The sequence below is a fragment of the Entelurus aequoreus genome, linkage group LG15 (genome assembly GCF_033978785.1).
Source record: "Entelurus aequoreus isolate RoL-2023_Sb linkage group LG15, RoL_Eaeq_v1.1, whole genome shotgun sequence".
NCBI classification, from domain to species: domain Eukaryota; kingdom Metazoa; phylum Chordata; class Actinopteri; order Syngnathiformes; family Syngnathidae; genus Entelurus; species Entelurus aequoreus.
Window position 1 is genome coordinate 41,311,452 of NC_084745.1, and position 25,492 is coordinate 41,336,943.

Below are 25,492 nucleotides of genomic sequence, written 5' to 3' on the forward strand. Positions count from 1 at the left end.
TGTTTCTGAAGACAGATACCGATAACCAATTTATGGGGTATCATTACAGTATGAAATATATAGAGCCTATTATTTGTGTGTGTGTATATATATATATATATATATATATATATATATATATATATATATGTATATATATATATATATCAGTGTTTCCCATAAACTGCCAAGATACTTGTGGCGGTGGGGGCGTGGCTATGGGCGTGGCTATGGGCGTGGTCACCATGACATCATCGATTGTCGCCATCAGTGTGTGAATGTGTGAATGTGTGTGTGTGAATGGGTGAATGTGGAAAATAGTGTCAAAGCGCTTTGAGTTCCTTAAAAAGGTAGAAAAGCGCTATACAAGTACGACCCATTTACCATTTACATTAATTTGCATAATTTACTACAATGATTTGATTTTCTCTAAAAAGGCTCAAAAAATGTATACTTACTAATTAATAATAACAGTTTTGTTTTAAACGGACATCCATCCATCCATCCATACAGCCATTTTACAATATAATTACAACACTTCATGTACATATTTATATACAGATTTGAACAATAAGTTATTCACTGAAATATATTTATTAATTGTGGTTCTTACAAAAAATATATCTTGTAAAATATAAAAGCTCAAATGTCTCATAAAGCTCTGCCCCTTTAATTAGTGCATACTAAATAATTTAACTTTAGCCTACTACTACAACCATATTATTTACCAGCAACATAAAGTGAAACAGAGGCAGAGGTGTCCTGCCACAGTCAGTAACAAATAAACAGAAAACAGTAGTGGTGGTAGATAGACACAGAGCTTCATCAAACATCTGATCCACTGAAGAGCTCCAAAAATCTTGAACTTTAGACTGCCATCAGTTTTACTCCCTACACTTAACCATGTGTTTCCTACTGCCTGCAGACTTTGCACCCAATTGTTATATACACATGTTATGTTTCTAATATAAATACATTTAATAAAGTCAAATACAAATAAGGCAACGAGAGAAGTATCCTACACTTCTCTTTTGTAAAGTAAATCTGAACAGCCGATATGGGCATCTACATCAACTAAATGATTTGCCTGAAAAGCTGGAGAGGACAAAAAAAAAAAAACATTTTTTTTTTTATTTTTTATTTTTTTATTTGTTGCGGACGTAATTCTTTCGTGGCGGGCCGCCACAAATAAATGAATGTGTGGGAAACACTGTATATATACATACATACACTCTATATCTATAACTAATATTTATTTATTTATGAAACAGATGTTTTTTGTTAACATGTTAAAGGTGTTTAATAAAAATACAAGCATGTTTAACACATGTATCATGTTGTAATTGCATTCGAAACTATTGAATGGAAGTATTTATTTCAAACCTGCACAGTACAACAACACACATTTTTTTTTACATTTTGGCAGAGACATTTATGCAAGGCTTGAAAAGGGGTTGGATGAAGCAAATGCTTATAATATCCCAACCCCTCTCACTCTTTCCACATTTAACATAAACAATATAATACAAGAACTAGAGATGTCCGATAATATCGGCCTGCCGATATTATCGGCCGATGAATGCTTTAAAATGTAATATCGGAAATTATCGGTATCGGGTTTTTTTGTTTTGTTTTTAAATTAAATCAACATAAAAAACACAAGATACACTTACAATTAGTGCACAACCCAAAAAACCTCCCTCCCCCATTTACACTCATTCACACTCATTCACACAAAAGGGTTGTTTCTTTTTTTAATTAATATTCTGGTTCCTACTTTATATATCAATATAGATCAATACAGTCTGCAAGGGATTCAGTCCGTTAGCACACATGATTGTGCGTGCTGCTGGTCCACTAATAGTACTAACCTTTAACAGTTAATTTTACTCTTTTTCATTACTTACTAGTTTCTATGTAACTGTTTTTATATTGTTTTACTTTCTTTTTTATTCAAGAAAATGTTTTTAATTTATTTAAACTTATTTTTTTTAATTTTTTTTAAAGGACCTTATCTTCACCATACCTGGTTGTCCAAATTAGGCATAACAATGTGTTAATTCCACGACTATATATATCGGTATCGATTGATATCGGTATCGGTAATTAAGAGTTGGACAATATTGGAATATCGGCAAAAAACCATTATCGGACATCCCTAACAAGAACAATACTATACAAACAAAAACAAAAAAAACTCCTGTACACTAACAATACAATAGTACCACTGTTACTATGAGACGAAACAAGACGAGACAAAACACACACACACACACACACATACACACGCACACAGGCCCAAACACTCTCTGACCATACACCTCTCTCCCATCGCTGTGTGCTGAGGGCATCACTCTCTTTCCTCCTCGTACTTCTTCAGTACCGGTACTTCTTTTTTAAACAGTGTTTTAAATTGAATCATGTTAGAACACGTTTTTAACTCGTCCCCTAAGTTGTTCCACAGACTGACTCCACACACTGAAATGAACATTGATTTTAAAATTTTTCTAAATTTAGGCTAATCTAATTGGTTGTTTCTTCTTAGACTGTAACTATGGTGAGCATCTCTATCCTGGAATAGGTTCTGTATATTGGATGGTAGAGAGTTTTGGGATGCCCCAAACATAATTTGAGCAGTTTTAAAGTTTATCACATTGTGCAGTTTAAGTTGCTTTAACTCCATAAATAGTGGATTTGAATGATGTCCGTAGTGAACATTGGACACAATCCTAATGGCCTTTTTCTGCAGTGACTAAAGGCTGTAGATGGGATTTATAACAATTTCCCCAGACTTCAACACAATAATTTAAATACGACACAATAAATGATTGATACAATAACAGCAGAGCATTGGTGTTCAATAAATGACATGATCTCCTCATCATTCCAACACATTTAGCAACTTTTGTCCTCAGGTTACTTATATGAGGCTTCCATGAGATATTTTCATCTATTACCACTCCTAAGAATTAATCTTGTTGAACATATTCTATTGGTGTATCATCAATAAGAATCCTGATGGGTATATTACTTTTGCGATTGCTAAAGAGCATGATTTTGGTCTTCTTTAAATTCAGAGACAATTTTTTGGTATTAAACCAAGTTTTTAACTTTATCATCTCCTCAGTTACAGAGGCCAGAAGTTGCTTCACGTCGTCACCTGCACATGTAATAGTTATATCGTCAGCAAAGAGGATGAACTTCAGCAGTGTTGATACTTTACATATTTCGTTGATATACATTATAAATAGTGTGGGTCCTAGTATTGACCCCTGGGGGACTCCACAGGTTATGTTCATGAGTGTAGATTTATGTTGGTCGATCTGAACAATCTGCTGTCTCTCATTCAAGGAGCTCTTCAGTCATTTCCCTGCCACTCCCCTTATGCCATCGTTTTCCAGTTTATTTACCAAAATCTGATGGTCAATGGTATCGAAAGCCTTTTGCAGGTTAATAAAAATTCTTATAACAAAATTGTTCTTCTTGATACCATTGGGAATGTTCTCTATTAAATCACTTAAAGCTAATGAAGTTGACCTATTTTGTCGGAACCCATATTGACAATCAGATAATAATTTGTGCTTTTCAATGAAGCCACGAAGTCTATTATCAAATCATTTTTCCAATATTTTTGACAACTGTGGCAGAAGGGAGACGGGCCGGTAATTTGTGAAGTGGTGTTTGTCTCCAGATTTGAAGATGGGGATGACTTTGGAGAGTTTCATTTGTGAAGGAAATTGTCCAAGTTGAAAAGATGAATTGCAGATGTGTGTGAATGAATGGTTTGATGATTTCTTCCGCTACGTTCCGGACCGTCCTCATGTCGAGGTCTTAAATGTCACGTGATGTTTTGTTCTTGCTTTTCTGAATCACCTCTAAGACTTCCTTTTCGACAGTCGGAGTAAGGAACATCGAAAAATGATTTTTTTCAATAAGTTCCATGGGCTGTTCATCATTAATTGGGATTTTTTTGCCAGCTCAGGCACAATATTAACAAAAAACATATTGAAGCCGTCAGCAATCATCTTCTTGTCACTTATGATTTGGTCGTTCTCAACAAAAAACTCCGGATAACAAGGACTGTTTGAACCATGCCCAATAATCGTATTTAATACCTTCCAAATTCCCTTTACATAATTTTTCTTTTGGATTAATAGTTTGGTGGTGTATTCTTTTCTGCTTGCTCTTAATATGCTGGTTAATTTATTTTTATATGTTTTGTATTTTTGTTCTGTTTCTATGGTTTGATGCCTAAAAAAAGTCCTATATAAATAATTTTTCTTTTTGCAAGCGTTCGCAAGCCCTTTGGTTATCCATGGAGTTTTTGTGGAGTTAGTTATAGTGCATTTTTTGATGGGGCAAAAAAATGTCATGAAATAAATTATAAGCTGCATTTATATCTGACGTTTGAAAAACAGAACCATAACCATAACATATAGATTATTTTCTTTTATAAGGACAAGAATATAAGTCGGTGTATTACCTGACTCTGATTACTTCATTGATTGGAATTAGACAGGATTCACAGTAGTGCTCCTTTCTTTTTAATACCACATGAAAATGGTTGGTTTTTGGCTTTCTATTTGTTGTTTTTCATATTCGATTTTATACACTTTACAAGAAATACATTGACGGCAAACTCCGTAGCTTGCTAGCTTGTGTGTGCTAGCTTTCTGAGACTCTTATTGTGTTAGCACAGGCAGGATAGAGCAGCACTTTTATTGTGAAGACAGGAACTGTGCGGTCGGTCTTTGGGGTTTTGACAACAGGTGCGGCGCAAGAGTCTGTTGAGATAAAAAGTGTTTCTCATCTTCCTGCCAGTCCCTTTTTTCTTAATACTGAGCTCGCTGCAACCAGCGTTATCTCACAAGATCCTCGGGTGCTGCAAATGTCAATCAAGTGACGAAAGTAGATTGATAATCGCTAATTTTTTATCTTTTTTTCATGCCTGCTGGCGATCGACTGACACACCGTCCATGATCGACCAGTAGCTCGCGATCGACCGGTAGCTCACAAAAAGACACAAATTCAGTCGGCCCTTTTGAATATTCCACTCTGGTATATCTTTGGCAATTTCCGTATATTCTACATCACTGAAGTAACGTTTCTGCACTCTGACCATGTTATCAGATCAGTCATACTGGAAATACGCAAATATTGGAAAGAGGTGTGGTGTTTATCATTCACAATCCTTAAAGGCCTACTAAAACCCACTACTACCGACCACACAGTCTGATAGTTTACAAATCAATGATTAAATCATAACATTGCAACACATGCCAATACGGCCGGGTTAGATTAGTAAAGTGCAATTTTAAATTTCCCGCAAAATATTCTGCTGAAAACGTCTTGGTATGATGACGTTTGCGGGTGACGTCACGGATTGTGTGTATTGGGACACCATTGTGGCCAGCTATTAAGTCGTCTGTTTTCATCGCAAAATTCCACAGTATTCTGGACATCTGTGTTGGTAAATCTTTTGCAATTTGTTTAATGGACAATGAAGACAGCAAAGAAGAAAGCTGTAGGTGGGATCGGTGTATTAGCGGCTGGCAACAGCAACACAACCAGGAGGACTTTGAGTTGGATAGCAGACGCGCTACCGTCAGTATGCAGCTTTTTTCCAAACATTTGATCGCTTGCCCGTCCGTGCGTGCCGCTATGTGCATGTCACGTACGTAATTTTGGGGAAATATATGTGCTGTATGAACTTTGCGGAAGTGAACGGTACTTTGGGCTGTGGGATTGAGTGTGTTGTGCGGGTGTTTGAGTTGTATTGGCGGGTTATATGGACGGGAGAGGGGAGGTGTTTGTTATGCGCGATTAATTTGTGGCATATTAAATATAAGCCTGGTTGTGTTGTGGCTAATAGAGTATATATATGTCTTGTGTTTATTTACTGTTTAAGTCATTCCCAGCTGAATATCAGGTCCCACCCGCCTCTCACAGCATCTTCCCTATCTGAATCGCTTCCACTGCCCTCTAATCCTTCACTCTCACTTTCCTCATCAACAAATCTTTCATCCTCGCTCAAATTAATGGGGTAATCGTCACTTTCTCGGTCCGAATCGCTCTCGCTGCTGGTGTCCATGATTGTAAACAATGTGCAGATGTGAGGAGCTCCACAACCTGTGACGTCACGCTACTTCCGGTACAGGCAAGGGTTTTTTATCAGCGACCAAAAGTTGCCAACTTTATCGTCGATGTTCTCTACTAAATCCTTTCAGCAAAAATATGGCAATATCGCGAAATGATCAAGAATGACACATAGAATGGACCTGCTATCTCCGTTTAAATAAGAACATTTCATTTCAGTAGGCCTTTAAACTTTATGCTGCTATTGTTGACGCACTATAAGACGGCGGCTGCTTCGGCTTCGTCTTATACTTGGTAAAAGTACATTCTAGATGATAGTTTATGCATCTCTCACCTGGTAGTAGACAAATGTGGCTATGGACCGAGATTGCAAAAAAGACATAGTTGCGACAAATTTTTTAACCCTTTGTGAGGATTGCGATTATTTATCCAAACGAGATTATGTGAGAGTCCCGTCGGTCGGCATCCCAGCGAGATTGGAAATATTACAGTTTGTTTTATTATGGTTTGTTATGGTTAGTTTGTATGTTTAGCACTTAGCAATGCTGTTGACGCTATAGTGTTACAATAAGGCTCCAAAACAATATTATGTAAGAAAAAAGATTTATCACAAAGACAACACAGCAGCTGAAAAAAAAGCACTGCTTGTTGCTACTGTGAAAATATCTACCTAAAGCTATCATCTTGCATTGACCTCAAAATGTTTGCCTTTTTAAAGAAAATATATGCATCATAGCAAATAATGTGATGACATTACTCCCACGCCCCTAACCAAGACCCACTTCCACAGGTATATTGGCAATGTAACTGTCTTAGTTATGTTGCAAACAAACACTGGTGAAAACATAACCTCTGTCTTGAGCGTTCCAAGCTAAAACAGACTCGGTCGAGACGCACCGTGCTGCACACCGAAGCTACGATCATCCGGAAAAGATGAAGCCAGCAAAATGAGGTATTTACATTATTAAAAGTTAAAATGTGAGGTAATTTTCTGAGAAACTGCATTTTCTAAACTGATAGAAAAAATGTCCACTGTAGAAGACACTGCGTCTCAAAAAGTAAAAGTTGAGAGACAGTGGATTTTCCCTTTGCACTTAAAATACTTGTTTGTAGTAATACATATGATTAGAGTATTTTAGCACTATGTTTATGTTTAATTATAGTAAGCGTGTTAATCCTAAACAATCCTGCCACTTCATTTTACACACTATGGCATTTTTAAGTCTTTACTTTTTTTTTTTTTTTACATATTCCACAATAATATTGTACCGTGGCCTTAATATCGTTACATCTCTAGTCGACAGGGTCCACAGAAATGAAACTGATGTCCTCTGTGTATGTGTGTGTATGCTTGTACTGGTGTGCAAGCATGCATTGCTTAGCGGGGTAGCAGAAATGGGTGTTGTAGCTTTAAAACATGTGTCGGTGCTACAATTAGGAAATCTACCTGAGGCTTTCCTCGACTTCTCTGCTCTCGTAATAGTCCCCATGGCTCAAAAGTCTCAGGAGGCCCTTCTCAAAGGTCTCAGTGCACTGATCTTTAGGAAGCTGCAAAAAAAAAGGATAGTAAGCTGACATGACACCTGAATTTGGAACACATTAACACAATATAGTGCATAACCAACTGTCCCACTACTGTATAAAAATCATGTACAAACACAAAGTCAAATCATAAAAAAAAATTGAGATGTCTACTGCGATTTAATTGGTTATTTGGTATAGATGTACGTGTTTAATTTAACTCTAGTGCATTCAAGGACTTTCAAAGTAGGAAATCATTTGATCAAATCAGTTGATCTGCTGTCTCTCTTTTCTGCTCTGCCCCCCTATCCTGTGTTGAGAGGTTATCAGATGACCACGGGGCATCACAACAAAATTAGGCATAATAATGTGTTAATTCCACGACTGTATATATCGGTATCGGTTGATATCGGAATCTGTAATTAAGAGTTGGACAATATTGGAATATCGGATACTGGCAAAAAAGCCATTATCGGACATCTCTAGTCAAGACACAGAGATGTAAATACTGTGGTCGTTCTAATGCCTAATTTCTTGCACTGTTGTAGTAGCTGGTGTAGTATGACGTCACATGTTTTTTACCATGATGCCAGAACAGGGTGGTGTCAGTATCAACACACAGTTTTATGCTCATTTTTGACAGATATTAACTTAAGGGCTATTAGGTGCTACACACACACATGCATGCTAAACTGCACCACGTCGTTCTAAGATGAGCTGAAAGATGGCCCAGAGGACGGTTGAAGGCAGATGTAAGAGACGGCACACCCTTGTTCACAGATGTTCCATGTTTAAGCATCCGGCTTGGCCTTTATACCCATAGTGACCCAACTTGATCTATGGCAGGATGCACATGGAACTCGTTCTGGGCCCAATGTGTATTGATCATGGGCCAATACACATACAGGAAGGAACCAGCTTTTGGAGAAAGGAGTTGACGTAGCTAAGATGACATCATTGGGGATATAAAACTGGGTATCTGGCTCAGACACAGCAGCGATATCAATAGGCTGGACTGCAGAACCAGCTGGTTGTTTAATAACAGATTTTCTTTGTTTAAAGATCATCACCTGAATCATCCTCTAGCCTGGGAGGAGGACACAGACCAACACAACAAAATATCGCAAAGACAACACAGCAGGTGAAAAAAAAAGCACTGCTTGTTGCTACTGTGAAAATATCAACCTATCATCTTGCATTGACCTCAAAGTGTACATAAAATATTTGTTAACTGTATTCTCTGAAGGTGCTATCGTATTATTTGTTTGCTAACAGTTAAATACTAGTGTGTAACACAAAGACAGACAATGGACAAACAATCCTTCGTCCTACATGTGTCAACATATTTGGACTGACAGAAATATACAAATATTAGGCATATCCTATATTCAGCAATTTCCTTTTATAATTTTATAGCTGCTGGATGATTTAAGGGGCTGATTAAAATGAATTCAATTGATGCATTTTGGTGTCATTCAATATTTTTTTAAATGTTAGTGATTTTTTTAATTTAGGAAATATATTACTGTTATATATCTACTACATGAAAAGACGTCTTTCATTGTGCATTTTCTTACGTTTGAGTCGTTCCAGATGCTCAACTGCGCTGGTGATGCGATCCTCAGCCTCGCGCAAATAATTAAGTGTCAGTGTGCATACGCATAATTCTGTTGTCTAGATTGCGATTCAAAAAAGGTGTTACAGATTTTAGATGTGTGCTGCTGGTAACATGAATGTGCAGTAAATGATCAAATGTTTCCGTGGTAAAAGCACCTTATGCATGCAAAATCCTCATTTGTTTAATTATTTATGTTAGTAGATAACACACAAAACCCATAGTACACGCTATTTTACTGTTTGCACACGCTGCCTAGTGCGTGGTATTTTCATTTTAGTAAATCAAGTAAATTTATGTACCAAATTGAGGAGCGATTAAATTAATACTTCACTATGGCAGTGCAAAATTAACTGAATGCTGGAAAAAAAAACTCAAGAGGTTCTATAATGTACACAATGTTTGTGATTAGACATTGCACCGTGAAAGCTAACCTACTGTAAACACAAGCACAATTTAACAAGTTTAGTTTACCTTAAAAAGAAAATTTTCCAGTTCCAGATGAGTCTTGGTCACGTTACTAGAGGAAGAGTCGGACCACTTTACCTGAAACAGTACATGGAAATGTTAAAAGGGGATTAGAACAACATCTTAATTAGTGAGTGTAAATGTACTGTACATGTAACAATGAATAAGACAGAAGTAATAGTGAAAACAGCAATCTCGAATCAAAGACTCATTTTCCCCTTAATATGCTCCGGAGAACTATATTTCTTTTGTCAAAGCTACAAATTTCAGGGGAAAATAGCAGTTATGCAAAACACAAATGTGGACTGCAAATGATGCTGGTTTTCGGGAGGATATGACGTACAGCGCAAGTCCTGTTTGTGTTTAACTATCAACACACTGCCATAAATCCTTCATCCTCATCCATTTTCTTTATGTGTCTCGACAAATTCACAAGCAAATGCGAAAGCTAGGGCTAGTTTCAGTTCTGGTTATGTTGTCGACCACTTATGTTGACTTGAGTCAACCAGCTGAGGGCAGTCGACATAAAAAAGTTCTTCTTTATAATCATTCCACCCGCCACATGTAAAAAGAAAAATGTAAATAAATCCTTTAAGGTCCTAAACATACACACAAGTATGTAAACTTGGCTAACTGCTAATGTCATGTTGTCCTTCATCCTGAAAACTATTTGGGACAAAGTAAACAGCCTCTCTGTAGCCTAACAATGCAGTATTGAACAACATTAACTTAATACTCATCTATATTTCAAATGTGTACTTAAACTAATGGCCCGTTTTGCAAACACATATTTCTTGGTCTACTTAAAAATGTCTCAACAGCATTTTAGGAATTAGGTCATGATGTTCTGCCACATTATCAAGTAGGTCTCCATAAAAAAAAGTCTGGGAAACGCTTGTGTATGCGGCACATGTGTTTATTTTAAAAACAGATGGGAAATGATAATGACTTAATTATACATTTCAAGCCAACAAGGCGGTTTGTTTCTCATCTCCATCTGTCACTGTACATTTGTATGCAGGTACAAACACTTACATTAAACAATGTGTTTAATGGTTTTATGATGATGTTAAAAGCTTTCATAAAAAGGGATAAATAACCCACAAGCCATGTTATGCTGTCCTGTTTTCCTATGATGGACTTGTCTTGTTTGTTTCACAGTCGGTCACACAGCCAAGAGATCGATGGGTTTCAATATCTGTCAGTGCATCCCTTTGTGCGGTTAGCATGTCCACATCTCAAAAACATGCATGATCAGCTAATTTGAGACTTTGAATAGTATGTCCGGTGAGTGACAGGTGACCAGTCCAGGGTGTACTCCACCTCTTGCCCAGAGTCCATGGTATAGAAAATGAATGAAGGAATACCAATTGGGGTGGGAGGATCAATCCAAAAGTCGATACCAAGGGTAATATAAGAACCAGATTGATATTAGCTTGATAAGATAGATCTTTAGCAGTTATGTTGTATGTTTTTAGTTCTTGTTTCAAATATCTGTGTGTTTTTGTGTTGCTAGTGTATGTATTTATTTGGGCAGTCAAAAAATGCATTCAATCAAATAAAGTTTTCATTTTCATTAACATACACCTTTCTGTAGGCCTGGGCGATATATCTATTTTATCCATATATTGGAATTTTTTGTTATGTAGTTTTTTGTTGCAGACGATTTTAAGAATTAAAAAAAAATGTTTTCATCTTTTTCATGCTTTTTGACCAGCAGGAGCTTCCGTAGCCTGCACCGTCCTCTTACTTCCTCAGCAGCACTAGCAGAACATAGGCCTATGCATATGCTAACGAGAGCAAGACGTTTGTTCCAAAGAAAAGAAAAGTGTTGCCAGTACTTTGGTTTTGCGTCAACAGGTGTGGAACAAATGACCGCACACGACAAAGTTTATTTAAAAAAGACAGCAGCACAAAAAACTTAATTTCAGGAACTAAAACTAAAGGCCGAGTGCGGGAAATACACTTCTTGCCAACAAAACCGCAAACAAACAAAGGGCTAAAAAGCAGTTTACCATGGTGAAATCATTTACCCAAGGTATGATGAGAAAGAAGCACAATGCACAGAGCAATCACTAAAGCAGTCGCTCTGCACACCGCCAGCCGCCAAAATGTGTGAATGAAAAATCCTTTGTTTATCCACTTACTGAGACAAACTATAGTCCTCCATGTGTTACTTGATTTGGATACAATGTATAATAGTACGTTGTTATTTACAGAAGTATTTTATTCAAGACAGAAGTTTTAAGTTTGCACTTCCTTTATCAATATGCAGTGTTACATTTTTGTAAACAGAAGTATTTTAATCAAGACAGAAGTATTGCTTCCCAGAGGAAGATCGAAATGTAGTTCTTTGAAAAATCTATTAGTTTTTGATCAAATAAACACAAAACTTGTTTTGAATTATCTCTGTAATTTGTATTCAATGGTTTCTTTAAAAAGTAGGGAGGGGGGGGGAATCGGGAAATATATCGTAAATTGAATTTTTTGTGAAAAATTTTGATATTTTAATTTTAGGGCATATAGTGCAGGACAACCTCTCTGTTAGTATGCTAAAGAAAAAATAGCAGACAGACAAGATGGAGCAAGATGAGCTAATATGTCCAAACAACAAGTATAGGTATGAATGCCAACATTACCGGTTGTCCTCTTCAACAAAACCTAACCATTAGGACCATGAGACCTCAGAAAAACAGTTTGACACCAAACATGTTAATTTTAAAGTTGTATTTAATTTGTGTTTTTTAATACATAAAGAAATGGAGTGAGTGACCAAGTGGCCAAGTTAGTTTAGTGATAGTGCTCTGCTTGTCAACATCAAAAGGGCAAGTAAAGACCACACCAGCATGAGTCAGCTGTGGTCGGATTCTGGCCAAAATGTCAGATAAGGCACTACAAAAGCAGCAGGATTCATTTTGAAACGCACCTCAACACAAAAAAGGTGGCGGCAAGAAGGTTAGGGGTTTCTAGCACCATGCCTATGGATGGACAGCTTTCACAATTGAATCAATATATTACCAATTCACACATGGAAATTGTTGTCGGTACCCAACAGTACACATTTTTGGTACTTTTGTGTGTTCCACATTCTGAATGTGTTTTATTTCTAACGTCAAGACCCCACGCTCGTTTTGTGTGAAGAAAAATACAAGTTAATGAATGACAGGGGACTTCATAAGAAATCTGTATTTGCATACGTATTCCTAGGACGTCTTTACAACAGGAAGTGAATGCGTGTGCCGTCACATAAACCGAAAGTGAAACATACAAATCCCGTTTTGCCTTTATAATAATAATTTAAAAAACACTTTAAAACCCTAACAAATCAAAACTAAAGACACAAATATTTTAACACTCAAATAAAAATATTTATCTTAAGAAGCCAGAACAATATTTAAGGCTTCTTCTGTAAAGAAAGTACATTGTTAGTCTATTTATTGTATTTTATTTAGTTAAATAAACTTGGTTAAAAGATTTTCAGTGTGTGTATTAGTACTTTTTGAGCACATTCAACAATATTGTCCTAATTACTGTGATCATTTTGGTCACAATAACCATGATATGAAATGTTCATATTGGTAAATTGGTGATTTGAAATAATACTTTTCTTTGACACCAGTCCTGGAGGACGAGTTATTACGCCAAGGTAACAAAAAGGAGATGATTGCACTACGGCCTGAACAATGGTTTGTTATTTTTGTTGACAATACTCAATTGAAACTAATGTTATTGTCAGAACACCATAAGTATAATTCATATACTGTGTGGTTGAGTACCTATAAAGATCAAATTAAATATCAAGCACAGCCTCAGGAGCATACACGTTTTGTTCAAGTGTCTTATTCACTTTCAATGCCACGAAATCCGACCCTTAGTCCTGGTCTATTTCCATGAGCCATTTGTATTTGAAATACAAAACCCAAAACCAGTGAAGTTGGCACGTTGTGTAAATCGTAAATTAAAACAGACTACAATGATTTGCAAATCCTTTTCAACTTATAATCAATTGAATAGACTGCAAAGACAAGATACTTAACGTTCGAACTGGAAAACTTTGTTATTTTTTGCAAATATTAGCTCATTGGAATTTGATGCCTGCAAGATGTTTCAAAAAAGCTGGCACAACTGGCAAAAAAAGACTGAGAAAGTTGAGGAATGCTCATCAAACACTTATTTGGAACATCCCACAGGTGAACAGGCTAACTGGGATGTGCCATGATTGGGTATAAAAGCAGCTTCCATGAAATGCTCAGTCATTCACAAACAAGGATGGGGCGAGGGTCACCACTTTGTGAACAAATGCGTGAGCAAATTGTCCAACAGTTTAAGAACAACATTTCTCAACGAGTTATTGCAAGGAATTTAGGGATTTCACCATCAATTTAAGTGGACCCCGACTTAAACAAGTTGAAAAACTTATTTGGGTGTTACCATTTAGTGGTCAATTGTACGGAATATGTACTTCACTGTGCAACCTACTAATAAAAGTCTCAATCAATCAATACAGTCCGTAATATTATCAAAAGGTTCAGAGAATCTGGAGAAATCCCTGCACGTAAGCGATAATATTATGGATCTTCGATCCCTCAGGCGGTACTGCATCACAAAGCGACATCAGTGTGTAAAGGATATCACCACATGGGCTCAGGAACACTTCAGAAAACCACTGTCGGTAACTACAGTTGGTCGCTACATCTGTATGTGCAAGTTAAAACTCTACTATGCAAAGCGAAAGCCATTTATTAACAACACCCAGAAACGTTGCCAGCTTCACTGGGCCTGCGCTCATCTAAGATGGACTGATGCAAAGTGGAAAAGTATTCTGTGGTCTGACGAGTCCACATTTCAAATTGTTTTTGGAAAATGTGGACGTCGTGTCCTCCGGAACAAAAATGAAAAGAACCATCCGGATTGTTACAGGCGCAAAGTTTAAAAGCCAGCATCTGGGATGGTATGTGCCCAAGGCATGGGTAACTTACACATCTGTGAAGGCACCATTAACGCTTAAAAGTACATACATCATTGCATTCTGTTTTTATTTACGAATTACACAACGTGCCAACTTCACTGGTTTTGGGTTTTGTACAACATTGCTAATAAATTACAAATCTTCATTGAGAAATCATGCTTATCACCAGTATATATGTGTGTGTGTGTGTGTGTGTGTGTGTGCGTGCACGCACGTGTGCGTAGAAGAATCTTACCTCAAAGGTATATTCCTTGTCCATTCTGGCCCTAGAGATGCACTTGAGCACAATTCCCTCTATATGCACTGCTGCAACAAAACAGAAGAGTAATACACAACTTAAAGTATTAATTGATTGAGTATTGATTGATTATAAATCAGGAATAAACATTGAAGAAGGGTGAATGTAAAAGTGCAAGAATCTTCATTCAGAAGGTTGATTCAATTGGTGATTAAGAATGTAGATCCAAAATGCAGTGATTAAAATAATACATGAGCAAAATGTGCTTATAGCAGCAGAACAATCATTTTGAATAAATAACACATCCTTATATCTAAACATACAAAAAAGGAGGGAAATTGTATAAGCCTTTGAATGTAACTTGCAATTGTATTCATTTTAAATAGTAAAATATTTTGATGAATGTCATTTACAGTACATTCAGTATATTTTAATTATCGGTAAAAATGAAGTCTAGCTAAAATGTAAGATGGACCAAACTTCTTTCTAACAACATTTGGACCTAAAATATGAATCACTATATTTATTTGCCTAAGACAAACAAATTATGGTTGAAATAATACAATTGTTGTGAATTATATATTTATTTGTAAAGTTAATTTAGAGTTTTTATGGTATTGGTATAATTAAATAACATTGGATAACTTTTTCACTTCCGATATTATACTGATATCAGAGCTTTGAGTATTGGCTGATACTGATGGCAGGAATCATACATACTTTTACTATTTTGCCGTTTGGAATGTTAAAAAAGGTTTCATCAAGTGAAATGAGTCAACCAGAGAACAATGGTAGGTATAATAAAGTTTTTTACCAATTATTAACCATCTGGAATCAACATATTTTGTCTTTAGGTTGAGGTGGAGTGATGATTGTTTTTGGGGGGACACCTAGTAGTCACAATAATTCATGAAGTTATGCTCATGATGCAGTATGTTGAATGATGCGGACACGTTTGTTACAGGATAATTTCTTATACGCTTCTGCCTTGGAGACGTCATTTGTGTAAATCCTTAAAGGTCCTAAACATACACAGATTGCAACTATAATTATTTGATACTTGGTTATGTTGACAAATATGCTGTTTTAGACTGCAATATTGTTCAATGAAGGACCATTTTTTATGTAATCTACTTTGTGTGCTTAGTTAGCTTTTGTGTAACTGCTAGCTCCTAGGAACTTGTAGCATACCATCTTTACCTTTTATAAATGACAATACAAGAGACCAACCTTGTTTGGTTTTTTGGCGGACAAATTAGATGTTAAGTGGCTATCCAGTTTTGCACAAGTAAACACACTGCAGGACTGCTTGTATCAGAGATTATATCACACATTTTACATGCTATCACATATAATCCCATACTTGCTTTTTTGTTAATATCAGACCAACAGAACACCGACTGATATGGACAGAAAGGGTTAGTTTATGCTTGTGCTAATTGGCATAATCTTAAAGTTAAAGGTGAAGCTGCTGGTGGGGATGATAAAACAGCGAGTTAATTTCTGAGGGCTAAAAGTTAGGAATTGTTCTTAATTTATTACAGTTTTATTTAATTAATTTGAGTTTTTTTTTTATCAGGTTCGGGAATCTTTGGTAGCCTCAGGGAATCTTTGGTCACCTCAACGATTTGATTATGATTCATAATGTATGTATGATTATAAAACAGTTATTGATGCATATTTATTTTATGTATATTGATGCATGTTTTCCACAACTTTTCTTTTTGTCTCACTTAGGGCTGCAACTAACGATTAATTTGATAATCGATTAATCTGTCGATTATTACTTCGATTAATCAATTAATAATCGGATAAAAGAGACAAACTACATTTCTATCCTATCCAGTATTTTATTGAAAAAAAACAGCATACTGGCACCATACTTATTTTGATTATTGTTTCTCAGCTGTTTGTAAATGTTGCAGTTTATAAATAAAGGTTTATTAAAAAAAGACCAAAAAAAAAAATGTATTAAAAAAAATAAAGAAAACCTCTACGCATAGCATAGATCCAACAAATCGATTACTAAATTAATCGGCAACTATTTTAATAATCGATTTTAATGGATTTAATCGATTAGTTGTTGCAGCCCTAGTCTCACTGCATAAGCATCCATCCCTTGCAATTGAAAAATAACATAACATTGCATTTGTAATAAAACACAAGAGTTGAATTCATTTTGCCATTCCACAGTTAAAATTTTGCAGCTTAACTCCATGATGTCTTTTCTGCCCAAAGGTCATAAATTAAGTCTTACTTATGGCATACATATTACAGTACAGTGTTTGCCTTATTTTCCATTATTATGTTGTGGTAATTAAAATAGGTAAACACCTAAAGGGGTTTCTGTTTCTGGGTTAGGAGGAACTTTTTTTTCCCCATGCTGATTTAACCATTGTGTTTTCCATGTTAAGTAGATAGTAAAACTGCTGATGCATTCCAGTAACACATCGCCACATTGGTGAGCTTTTGACGTGAGCAATGCCGAACAACAAAAATGTCCGAATCACAATGCATCTAAGAATTGGACATTTTACCCCTTACTAGTTTTTTTTACTGCATTTTATGTCTTTCATGTGTTCTTTGTACTGTGAGAGTGACTTAAGAGTTAACCTCAGTATGAGTTCCAACTGTAGCTAGCTGTGTTATTACTCACCTTCTCTTTTTATCGCCCGGCGCCTGGAGCGTCGGTTTTGACAAGGAGGATGGGAGTCTGCACATTCTCCCAAAGTCAGAGGTGAAGATGCCAGATAATCACCTTTCTGGCCCGACAGCTCCTTGTGTTAAAAACAGACAATAGTTAATTAAATCACTTACAGTATGTATCTCCTACCAACCACATGGATTAAACAACACATCTTTATTTTGACTGTATAATAAGAGTCTATTGTTTTCAATTACGAAAATGAGTGTGGTTATCAAATATTAACTGGTGAGTGTGCATAGTACACATTTAGAAAAGTACTGACTGATTGAAATATTCTATTTGAGAGGCTAGCTCAGAGGTGTCCATTTGCGGCCTGCAGCTAATTTTTTAATGGCCTGCGGAACATTCTAAAAATAATATTACAAAAATACTCATAAAATAGCATACAGGTGAAATGGAATGAGAAAAAAAATTGTAGTGTTGATTCTAATAAAACAAAGCTGCCATGCAGGCTGTTTTTTTCTTTAAAACTGTCATTGCTCAAAAAGTAATAATGAATCAAAATCAATATTGTTCATGAATTATTGACCTATTGAAGGCTCCAATTACTTCATATCAAATATTTCACTGCGGGGAAAATATTCCACATTGTGTGTTTGCCATATTTTTTTTTACAGAAAGGGCATGAAACAGACTAACAAAAAACCTTTAAAATAAATAAAACAATCATAAAAAGCTTATATCGACAGAGATGAAGTTGATCTAAAGATTTGAACGTTGAAAATAAAAATTAAATAAAGTAAGACTTAATTTTAACTCTTTTATGTCTTAGGCCCTTCTGGATCCCTGAGAATTTTAGTGGGATTAAAAAAAAACTGTCATTGTTCACAAAATAATCCAGCCATCCATCCATTTTCTACCATATTGAATCAAAATAAATGTTTTTTGCCATAAAAAACAGGGCTTTAACAAAAAGGGCATAAAACGATACAAAAATAATAATTTCTTATATCGACAGATAGATCTGAAGTTGATCAAGAGATTTAAGCACTGCAAACAAAAATTATATATATTATTCTTAAAATTTTTAAGACTGAGAGTGAGACCCCTTTGGGTCCCCGAAACCAAACTTTTAAAAAAGTATTTTTTTTCGTTTTGAAAAATATAGTTTTGAAAAGGAAAACATCAAAACGACCCCTGCATGCTTTGATTTTTGCGGCCCTAGAAAACGTTTGGAGATCCCTGCTGTACATTATTATTGGTAGTAGTACATTTAGGGCATGATTTACTAAAAGATTGCGTGTACTAAAACATGTGCAAACCTGATAACACATGCAAAGCTGTTCTACTAAGCGTGTTCAAAGTGGACTGCGTCTGATAAGTGAGCAGAATAAGGCCTGCAATCCATTTTGCATCCGTCTTCATTAATATGCAAAATATATGCTATCGTCAAAAAACGCCCACAATACGGGGAGGAGAAGATGCAAATATAATTATTTAGCACACGCAATCACCGTTTTTGTGAGCACTATTTAGCATTTTATTTAGCACGTGTCAGAAGGATGTGCAAACAGACAGTTCCACAAATGGCTGCAGGATCAGTGCTTGCGCTGCACAGACAGACGAGAATCCTCTGTTGTACGTGTGTGTCTCAACATTTTGGACGGTCAGAAATAAAAAAAATATTAGACATATGGTCTATTCGGAAATTTACTTTAATAATTTTGTAGCAGCAGAATGACTTAAGGGGCTGATTAAAACTAATTTAATTGATGTGTAATGTTGTTCGTGTTTTTTTATCAAGGAAATATATTACTATAATATATCTCCTATATGAAAATATGTCTTTTATTATGCATTTTCCTGCGTTTCAGTCATTCCAGACGGACACATGCGCTGGTGATGCGATCCACAGAATTAAGAGCGAGTGTGCATTAGTTTGTGTTGTCCAGACTGCGATTCAGATGTGTGCTGCGTCACACAAGGTTCATAACATGAAAGCGGAGAACATTATCGTCTGTTTCCGTGGTAAAAGCCCCGTATAGTACACGCTAAATCTTCATTTAAGCAAGGTGGTCTGCACCACTTTTCAATGGCACACACAGTTTTAAAGGATCACAGGCAAAACACTCACTTATAGTACACACTAAGGCTGGGCGATATATCGAGTTTGTAAGATATATCGATACATTTTTAAACAAGATATGAATTAAGAAAATATTGTAATATTTATATAATTTATTTCACGTTAAAATGACCAAACACCGTTTATCTGTTGTGTTCCTTGTTCTCCCCCGCAATACTCCATGGACTATAAAACCCCTCCCCTTCCTCCTTCCAAGACGTGCGTGCACGTATAAGAACATCCATGATTGGTTGGTTGTTTACAATGAGTCACGATTGGTTGACATTAGGGCAAAACATTAGGGACAGGCCAATCAGAGGCAAGATAGGGCAGGTCATGGAACCAGGAAGGGAAATCACAACAGACATCCCAAATGACGACAAAAGAGTCGCAGAAAAGAAAGAGGGAATATTCAGGCAGACAATTTATATGTTTAAAAAAAACTAGTGGATTTAGAAACTCTACAAATATGAATAAATGGGAACTAACCTGGAAACCTTTACCGACATATATTGAATCATAACTTATAGACATTTAAAAAAAAAACAAAAAAAAAACTGCCATATCTTTTTTGTAGTTGTATTCCTTTTTTATTATTATTATTTTTTGTATTGATCTCACACTACTATTGCTTTTTTTTGGGTCACTTTTAATATGGTTTTGTCACGGTTTACTTGCTTTTTTTTTTTTTGTGACTTTTTATTTTGTATTGTTTTGCATCTGATCAAGCCCTGTGACTTTTTTCTTCTTTTTTTAAGTGCGAACGGTGGAGAGGTCCTCGGGAGGTGATCTTCTGATCACTTCCTGAGGATCCTTGATGCCGAGGAATATTCATCCATCTTGCTATGGTCCGGATAGCCTGCTGATCCTGAGCCAGAGCGGGATGAATGGATCTATATACAATATCTGGGTATTTTTTAAAATAATGTCTATACTGTAAACCTTGAGTTGTTAAAGTTCAAGTGCACCTCTCCTCAAGTGTGCATGTGAGTGTGTATGAGTGGATGTGTGCCTGTATGAAGGGTTTGCGTGAGCAAAGTATGACTGTCAAATGTGATTTTAACTGTAAAACTCAATAAAATATAGTTGCAAAAAAAACAAAAAACTAGTGGAAGATGGCAGAGGGATTCTCTTCTTTAGATTTTTCTTTTAGCGATGTAGACGACGTCCAGGAAACCCACAATGCGTCTACTTGGCCACATTTGGACAAATGCATGCGTCTGGATAAAACATTCATTTAAGTTGTTCACCATGTAAGCCCAAATCAAAACTGTTCTCGAGTTGCCAAAAATATTTGCTGAAGTGAGGAAGATCATAGCCGCACTAATATGTCAAGTCACTTACTTGGCGCTGACCTGAAGCGTACATGTGTGACAGTCCATTACATCGTCAACTGGGAATTAAAAAGTGCTTGCCTGCAAATAATTTTTTTATCTGAGTTTGATACATTTTGTATCATTTGTTATTTATTTTACGTAGAAAGAATAATTTAAAATTGTATTTACGTTATGTAATTCTGTACTACTTAAACAGTTTATTTTCTGTGCTGTTAATACCCATATTGACTAACTGGGTTAATAAAAGTGCCACTGATTGTTTACAGTACAGTTATCATTCACTTCAATTTCAGTGAATCTCACTCAAAAATTAATATCTTTACATGTTTCACCGGAAAATACACTACCGTTCAAAAGTTTGGGGTCACATTGAAATGTCCTTATTTTTGAAGGAAAAGCACTGTACTTTTCAATGAAGATAACTTTAAACTACCGCAGTCTTAACTTTAAAAAAATACACTCTATACATTGCTAATGTGGTAAATGACTATTCTAGCTGCAAATGTCTGGTTTTTGGTGCAATATCTACATAGATGTATAGAGGCCCATTTCCAGCAACTATCACTCCAATGTTCTAATGGTACAATGTGTTTGCTCATTGGCTCAGAAGGCTAATTGATGATTAGAAAACCCTTGTGCAATCATGTTCACACATCTGAAAACAGTTTAGCTCGTTACAGAGGCTACAAAACTGACCTTCCTTTGAGCAGATTGAGTTTCTGGAGCATCACATTTGTGGGGTCAATTAAACGCTCAAAACGGCCAGAAAGAGAACTTTCATCTGAAACTCGACAGTCTATTCTTGTTCTTAGAAATGAAGGCTATTCCACAAAATTGTTTGGGTGATCCCAAACTTTTGAACGGTAGTGTATATCGAGATATACTTTTTCGTCCATATCGCCCAGCCCTAACTTATAGTATACACCATTTTATTTTTTGCATGCGCTGTTTAGCGCGTTAGTAAATCAGGCCATTACCGTATTATTCGGACTATAAGTCGCTCCGGGGTATAAGTCGCACCGGCCGAAAATGCATAATAAAGAAGGAAAAAAACATATATAAGTCACACTGGAGTATAAGTCGCATTTTTGGGGAAATTTATTTGATAAAACCCAACACCAAGAATAGACATTTGAAAGGCAATTTAAAATAAATAAAGAATAGTGAACAACAGGCTGAATAAGTGTACGTTATTTGACGCATAAATAACCAACTGAGAACGTGCCTGGTATGTTAACGTAACATATTATGGTAAGAGTCATTCAAATAACTATAACATATAGAACATACTATACGTTTACCAAACAACCTGTCACTCCTAATCGCTAAATCCGATGAAATCTTATACGTCTAGTCTCTTACGTGAATGAGCTAAATAATATTATTTGATATTTTACGGTAATGTGTTAATAATTTCACACATAAGTCGCTCCTGAGTATAAGTCGCACCCCCGGCCAACCTATGAAAACAACTGCGACTTATGGTACGAAAAATACGGTACTTACTTTCTGTTAATCTAAAATAAACTAAATATATAAATACATATTATATTGTAATTCTATCAGCCGAGTGTGGTAAGCACACTCACAGTTTTGGGCGTGTTGAGTGCAACATCCGGGTACTGACTGCGTTGTGCAGTAGTGTACTTCAGTGGTAAGCACTTACACACTCAAGCAGCTAAGTATCGTTTCTACAGAAAGGTGCGAATCGAAACACAGTAGCTCGCCGTACCATGGGTTTTGCGTTTAAAGCAAGATGACGTCCCTCCTCTGATTAGAGTGAAGTCACTTACATGTGGTTTAGTAGGACCACAGAACCGTACATGTGTGACAGTCCATTACATCGTCGACTGGGAATTAAAAAGCGCCTGCCTGCAATTTTCTTTAATCTGAGTTTGATACAGTTTGTATTATTTGCAGAGCTGTGTTATTTATTTTGCGTAGAAAGAATATTTTTATATTTTATTTATGTTATGTAATTCTGTACTACTTAAAACAGTTTATTTTATGTGCTGTTAATACCCATCTTGACTAACTGGGTTAATAAAAATTCCACTGACTGTTTACAGTACAGTTGTCATTCACTTCAATTTCAGTGAATCTCGCTCAAAAATTACTATCTTTACATGTATACTTTCACTGGAAAATATATCGAGATATACTTTTTCGTCCATATCGCCCAGCCCTAACTCATAGTATACACCATTTTATTTTTGCACACACTGTTTAGCGCGTTAGTAAATCAGGCCATTACCGTATTTTTTGGACTATAAGTCGCTCCGGAGTATAAGTCGCACCGGCCGAAAATGCATAACAAAGAAGAAAAAAATCATATACGAGTCGCACTGGAGTATAAGTCGCATTTTTTGGGGAAATTTATTTGATAAAACCCAACACCAAGAATAGACATTTGAAAGGCAATTTAAAATAAATAAAGAATAGTGAACAACAGGCTGAATAAGTGTATGTTATATGACGCAAAAATAACCAACTGAGAACGTGCCTAGTATGTTAACGTAACATATTATGGTAAGAGTCATTCAAATAACTATAACATACTATACGTTTACCTAACAACCTGTCACTCCTAATCGCTAAATCCGATTAAATCTTATACGTCTAGTCTCTTACGTGAATGAGCTAAATAATATTATTTGATATTTTACGGTAATGTGTTAATAATTTCACACACAAGTCGCTCCTGAGTATAAGTCGCACCCCCGGCCAAACTATGAAAAAAACTGTGACTTATAGTCCGAAAAATACGGTACTTTGTTTTTCAAACAACTTTCTGTTCATCTAAAATGAACTAAATATATAAATACATATTGTATTGTAATTCTATCAGCTGAGTGTGGTAAGCACACTCACCGTTTTGGGCGTGTTGAGTGCAACATCCGGGTACTGACTGCGTTGTGCAGTAGTGTACTTCAGTGGTAAGCACTTACACACTCAAGCAGCTAAGTATCGTTTCTACAGAAGTGTGCAAATCGAAACACAGAAGCTCGCCGTACCATGGGTTTTGCGTTTAAAGCAAGATGACGTCCCTCCACTTCTATCACAAGCTCAATTTGATCGAGCTTCTCCCGAAGCGTCTCCCGCTGGTGGAAGTGGAAAGCCGGGTGAAGAGACGCCATAGTGAAAAGCAGCGCTAACTGGTTCAACGGTCCGGCGGGGATGTCGGTCGTCGAAAATCCACAGGTTTGCTCCTTCCCCCGGCACGTACTCCCGTCCTGGCACGCCGGGCGCAAGGAGTGGTGGTGAGGGTCCATGAACGGAGGAAGGGGGTAGTTCTTGCAGAACAAGCCCGGGTCTACATGGCTCAGTATGCGGAAGAGTACCCCAGCGCATTCCCTACTGTCAGACCCGAGCAGCGACAAACAAACCAGTAATTTCGCCCTCACCACCGAGTCCAACACGTCCGTTAAGACGCCCAACTCTTGCTGGTTGTTCGCACGAAATTCAAAATCCCGCAAAACATGATAGTCTTTCCGGGCTAGGTCCTCCAAGTAGGAGCCTAAAAAGCGGAGCTCCAGGGGCTGGCACATGTGCATCAAGCCGCACATGAACTCCACCCGCTTGGCCGGGTTGAGATGAAGGCCGAACCACTCATAGATCGTCTCCTTGTCCAGCTGGGCCGGATCTACTTGTTGGGCTCCTGGTAAACCATCCAATGGATTTTCATCTGGCGTTTCGTCGCTCGTTTTCATCGGTAGTTTCATCTTCGGCATGGTCGAAGTCAGAGTCGGGCTTCAAAGTCAGAATGGCGGGATGACATAATTACATGATTGGCACGTTTCTGCCTTCTACGCCTCCTGAAAGACACCGTATAGATGTCGTTTACTGTGTTGCTGCTGTTAGCATTGTGCTGCTAGCATGTCGTTGATAGTGGATACTATGGTGGGCGGATCGAGACACATGTCGAGTGGGAGTCGATACCAGCGTAACGACATCGATAGCTTTCGTTTTTCCGTTTATTTTCACTAAAATATGTTTTTGTTGTTGATATTGTTTTGTATTAAAAGTAATATATTGTTTATAATTTCAGGGAATATGTTGAAACGAGTTTTCTCTACAGAATCTCCTTTCTGGTCAACAAAAGCATCTTGAAGATTCTAGCGCAGTGTTCTTAACCTGGTTGGAGGTACCGAACCCCACAAGTTTCATATGCGCATTCACCGAACCCTTCTTTAGTGAAAAAAAAAAAGTTTTTTTTTTAGAAAAAAATGTTGTTTTTTTCAAATTCAAGACAACGTTATATGTTTTTGGTAACACTTTAGTATGGGGAACATACATATTCTAAGTAACAAAGCCTTAATTTAGAGTTATTTGGACACTAGGGGAACATATTCTAAGTAACAAAGACTTAATTTAGAGTTATTTGGACACCAGGGGAACATATTCTAAGTAACAAAGACTTAACTTAGAGTTATTTGGACACCAGGGGAACATATTCTAAGTAACAAAGACTCAATTTAGAGTTATTTGGACACTAGG

At 36.6% G+C, this 25,492-nt stretch overlaps 1 protein-coding gene across 3 annotated transcripts in view; it reads right to left on the reverse strand.

The window, feature by feature from the left end:
* zcchc2 (zinc finger, CCHC domain containing 2) overlaps window positions 1-24,888 on the reverse strand; it is a 42,845-nt gene extending 17,957 nt beyond the window's left edge. Inside the window, exons 1-5 of one of the 3 annotated variants that reach the window (XM_062021558.1) lie at window positions 24,010-24,888; window positions 17,543-17,660; window positions 14,884-14,954; window positions 9,686-9,757; window positions 7,523-7,623 (exon numbers count right to left, since the gene is read on the reverse strand). In XM_062021558.1, the coding sequence (XP_061877542.1) occupies window positions 7,523-7,623; window positions 9,686-9,757; window positions 14,884-14,954; window positions 17,543-17,660; window positions 24,010-24,726 (1,079 nt within the window). In that variant the 5' untranslated portion in view covers window positions 24,727-24,888. Of the gene's footprint in view, window positions 1-7,522; window positions 7,624-9,685; window positions 9,758-14,883; window positions 14,955-17,542; window positions 17,664-24,009 lie in introns of all 3 variants that reach the window. The other 2 variants (XM_062021559.1, XM_062021557.1) reach the window with 2 other exon arrangements.
* Window positions 24,889-25,492: the final 604 nt, after the last annotated feature.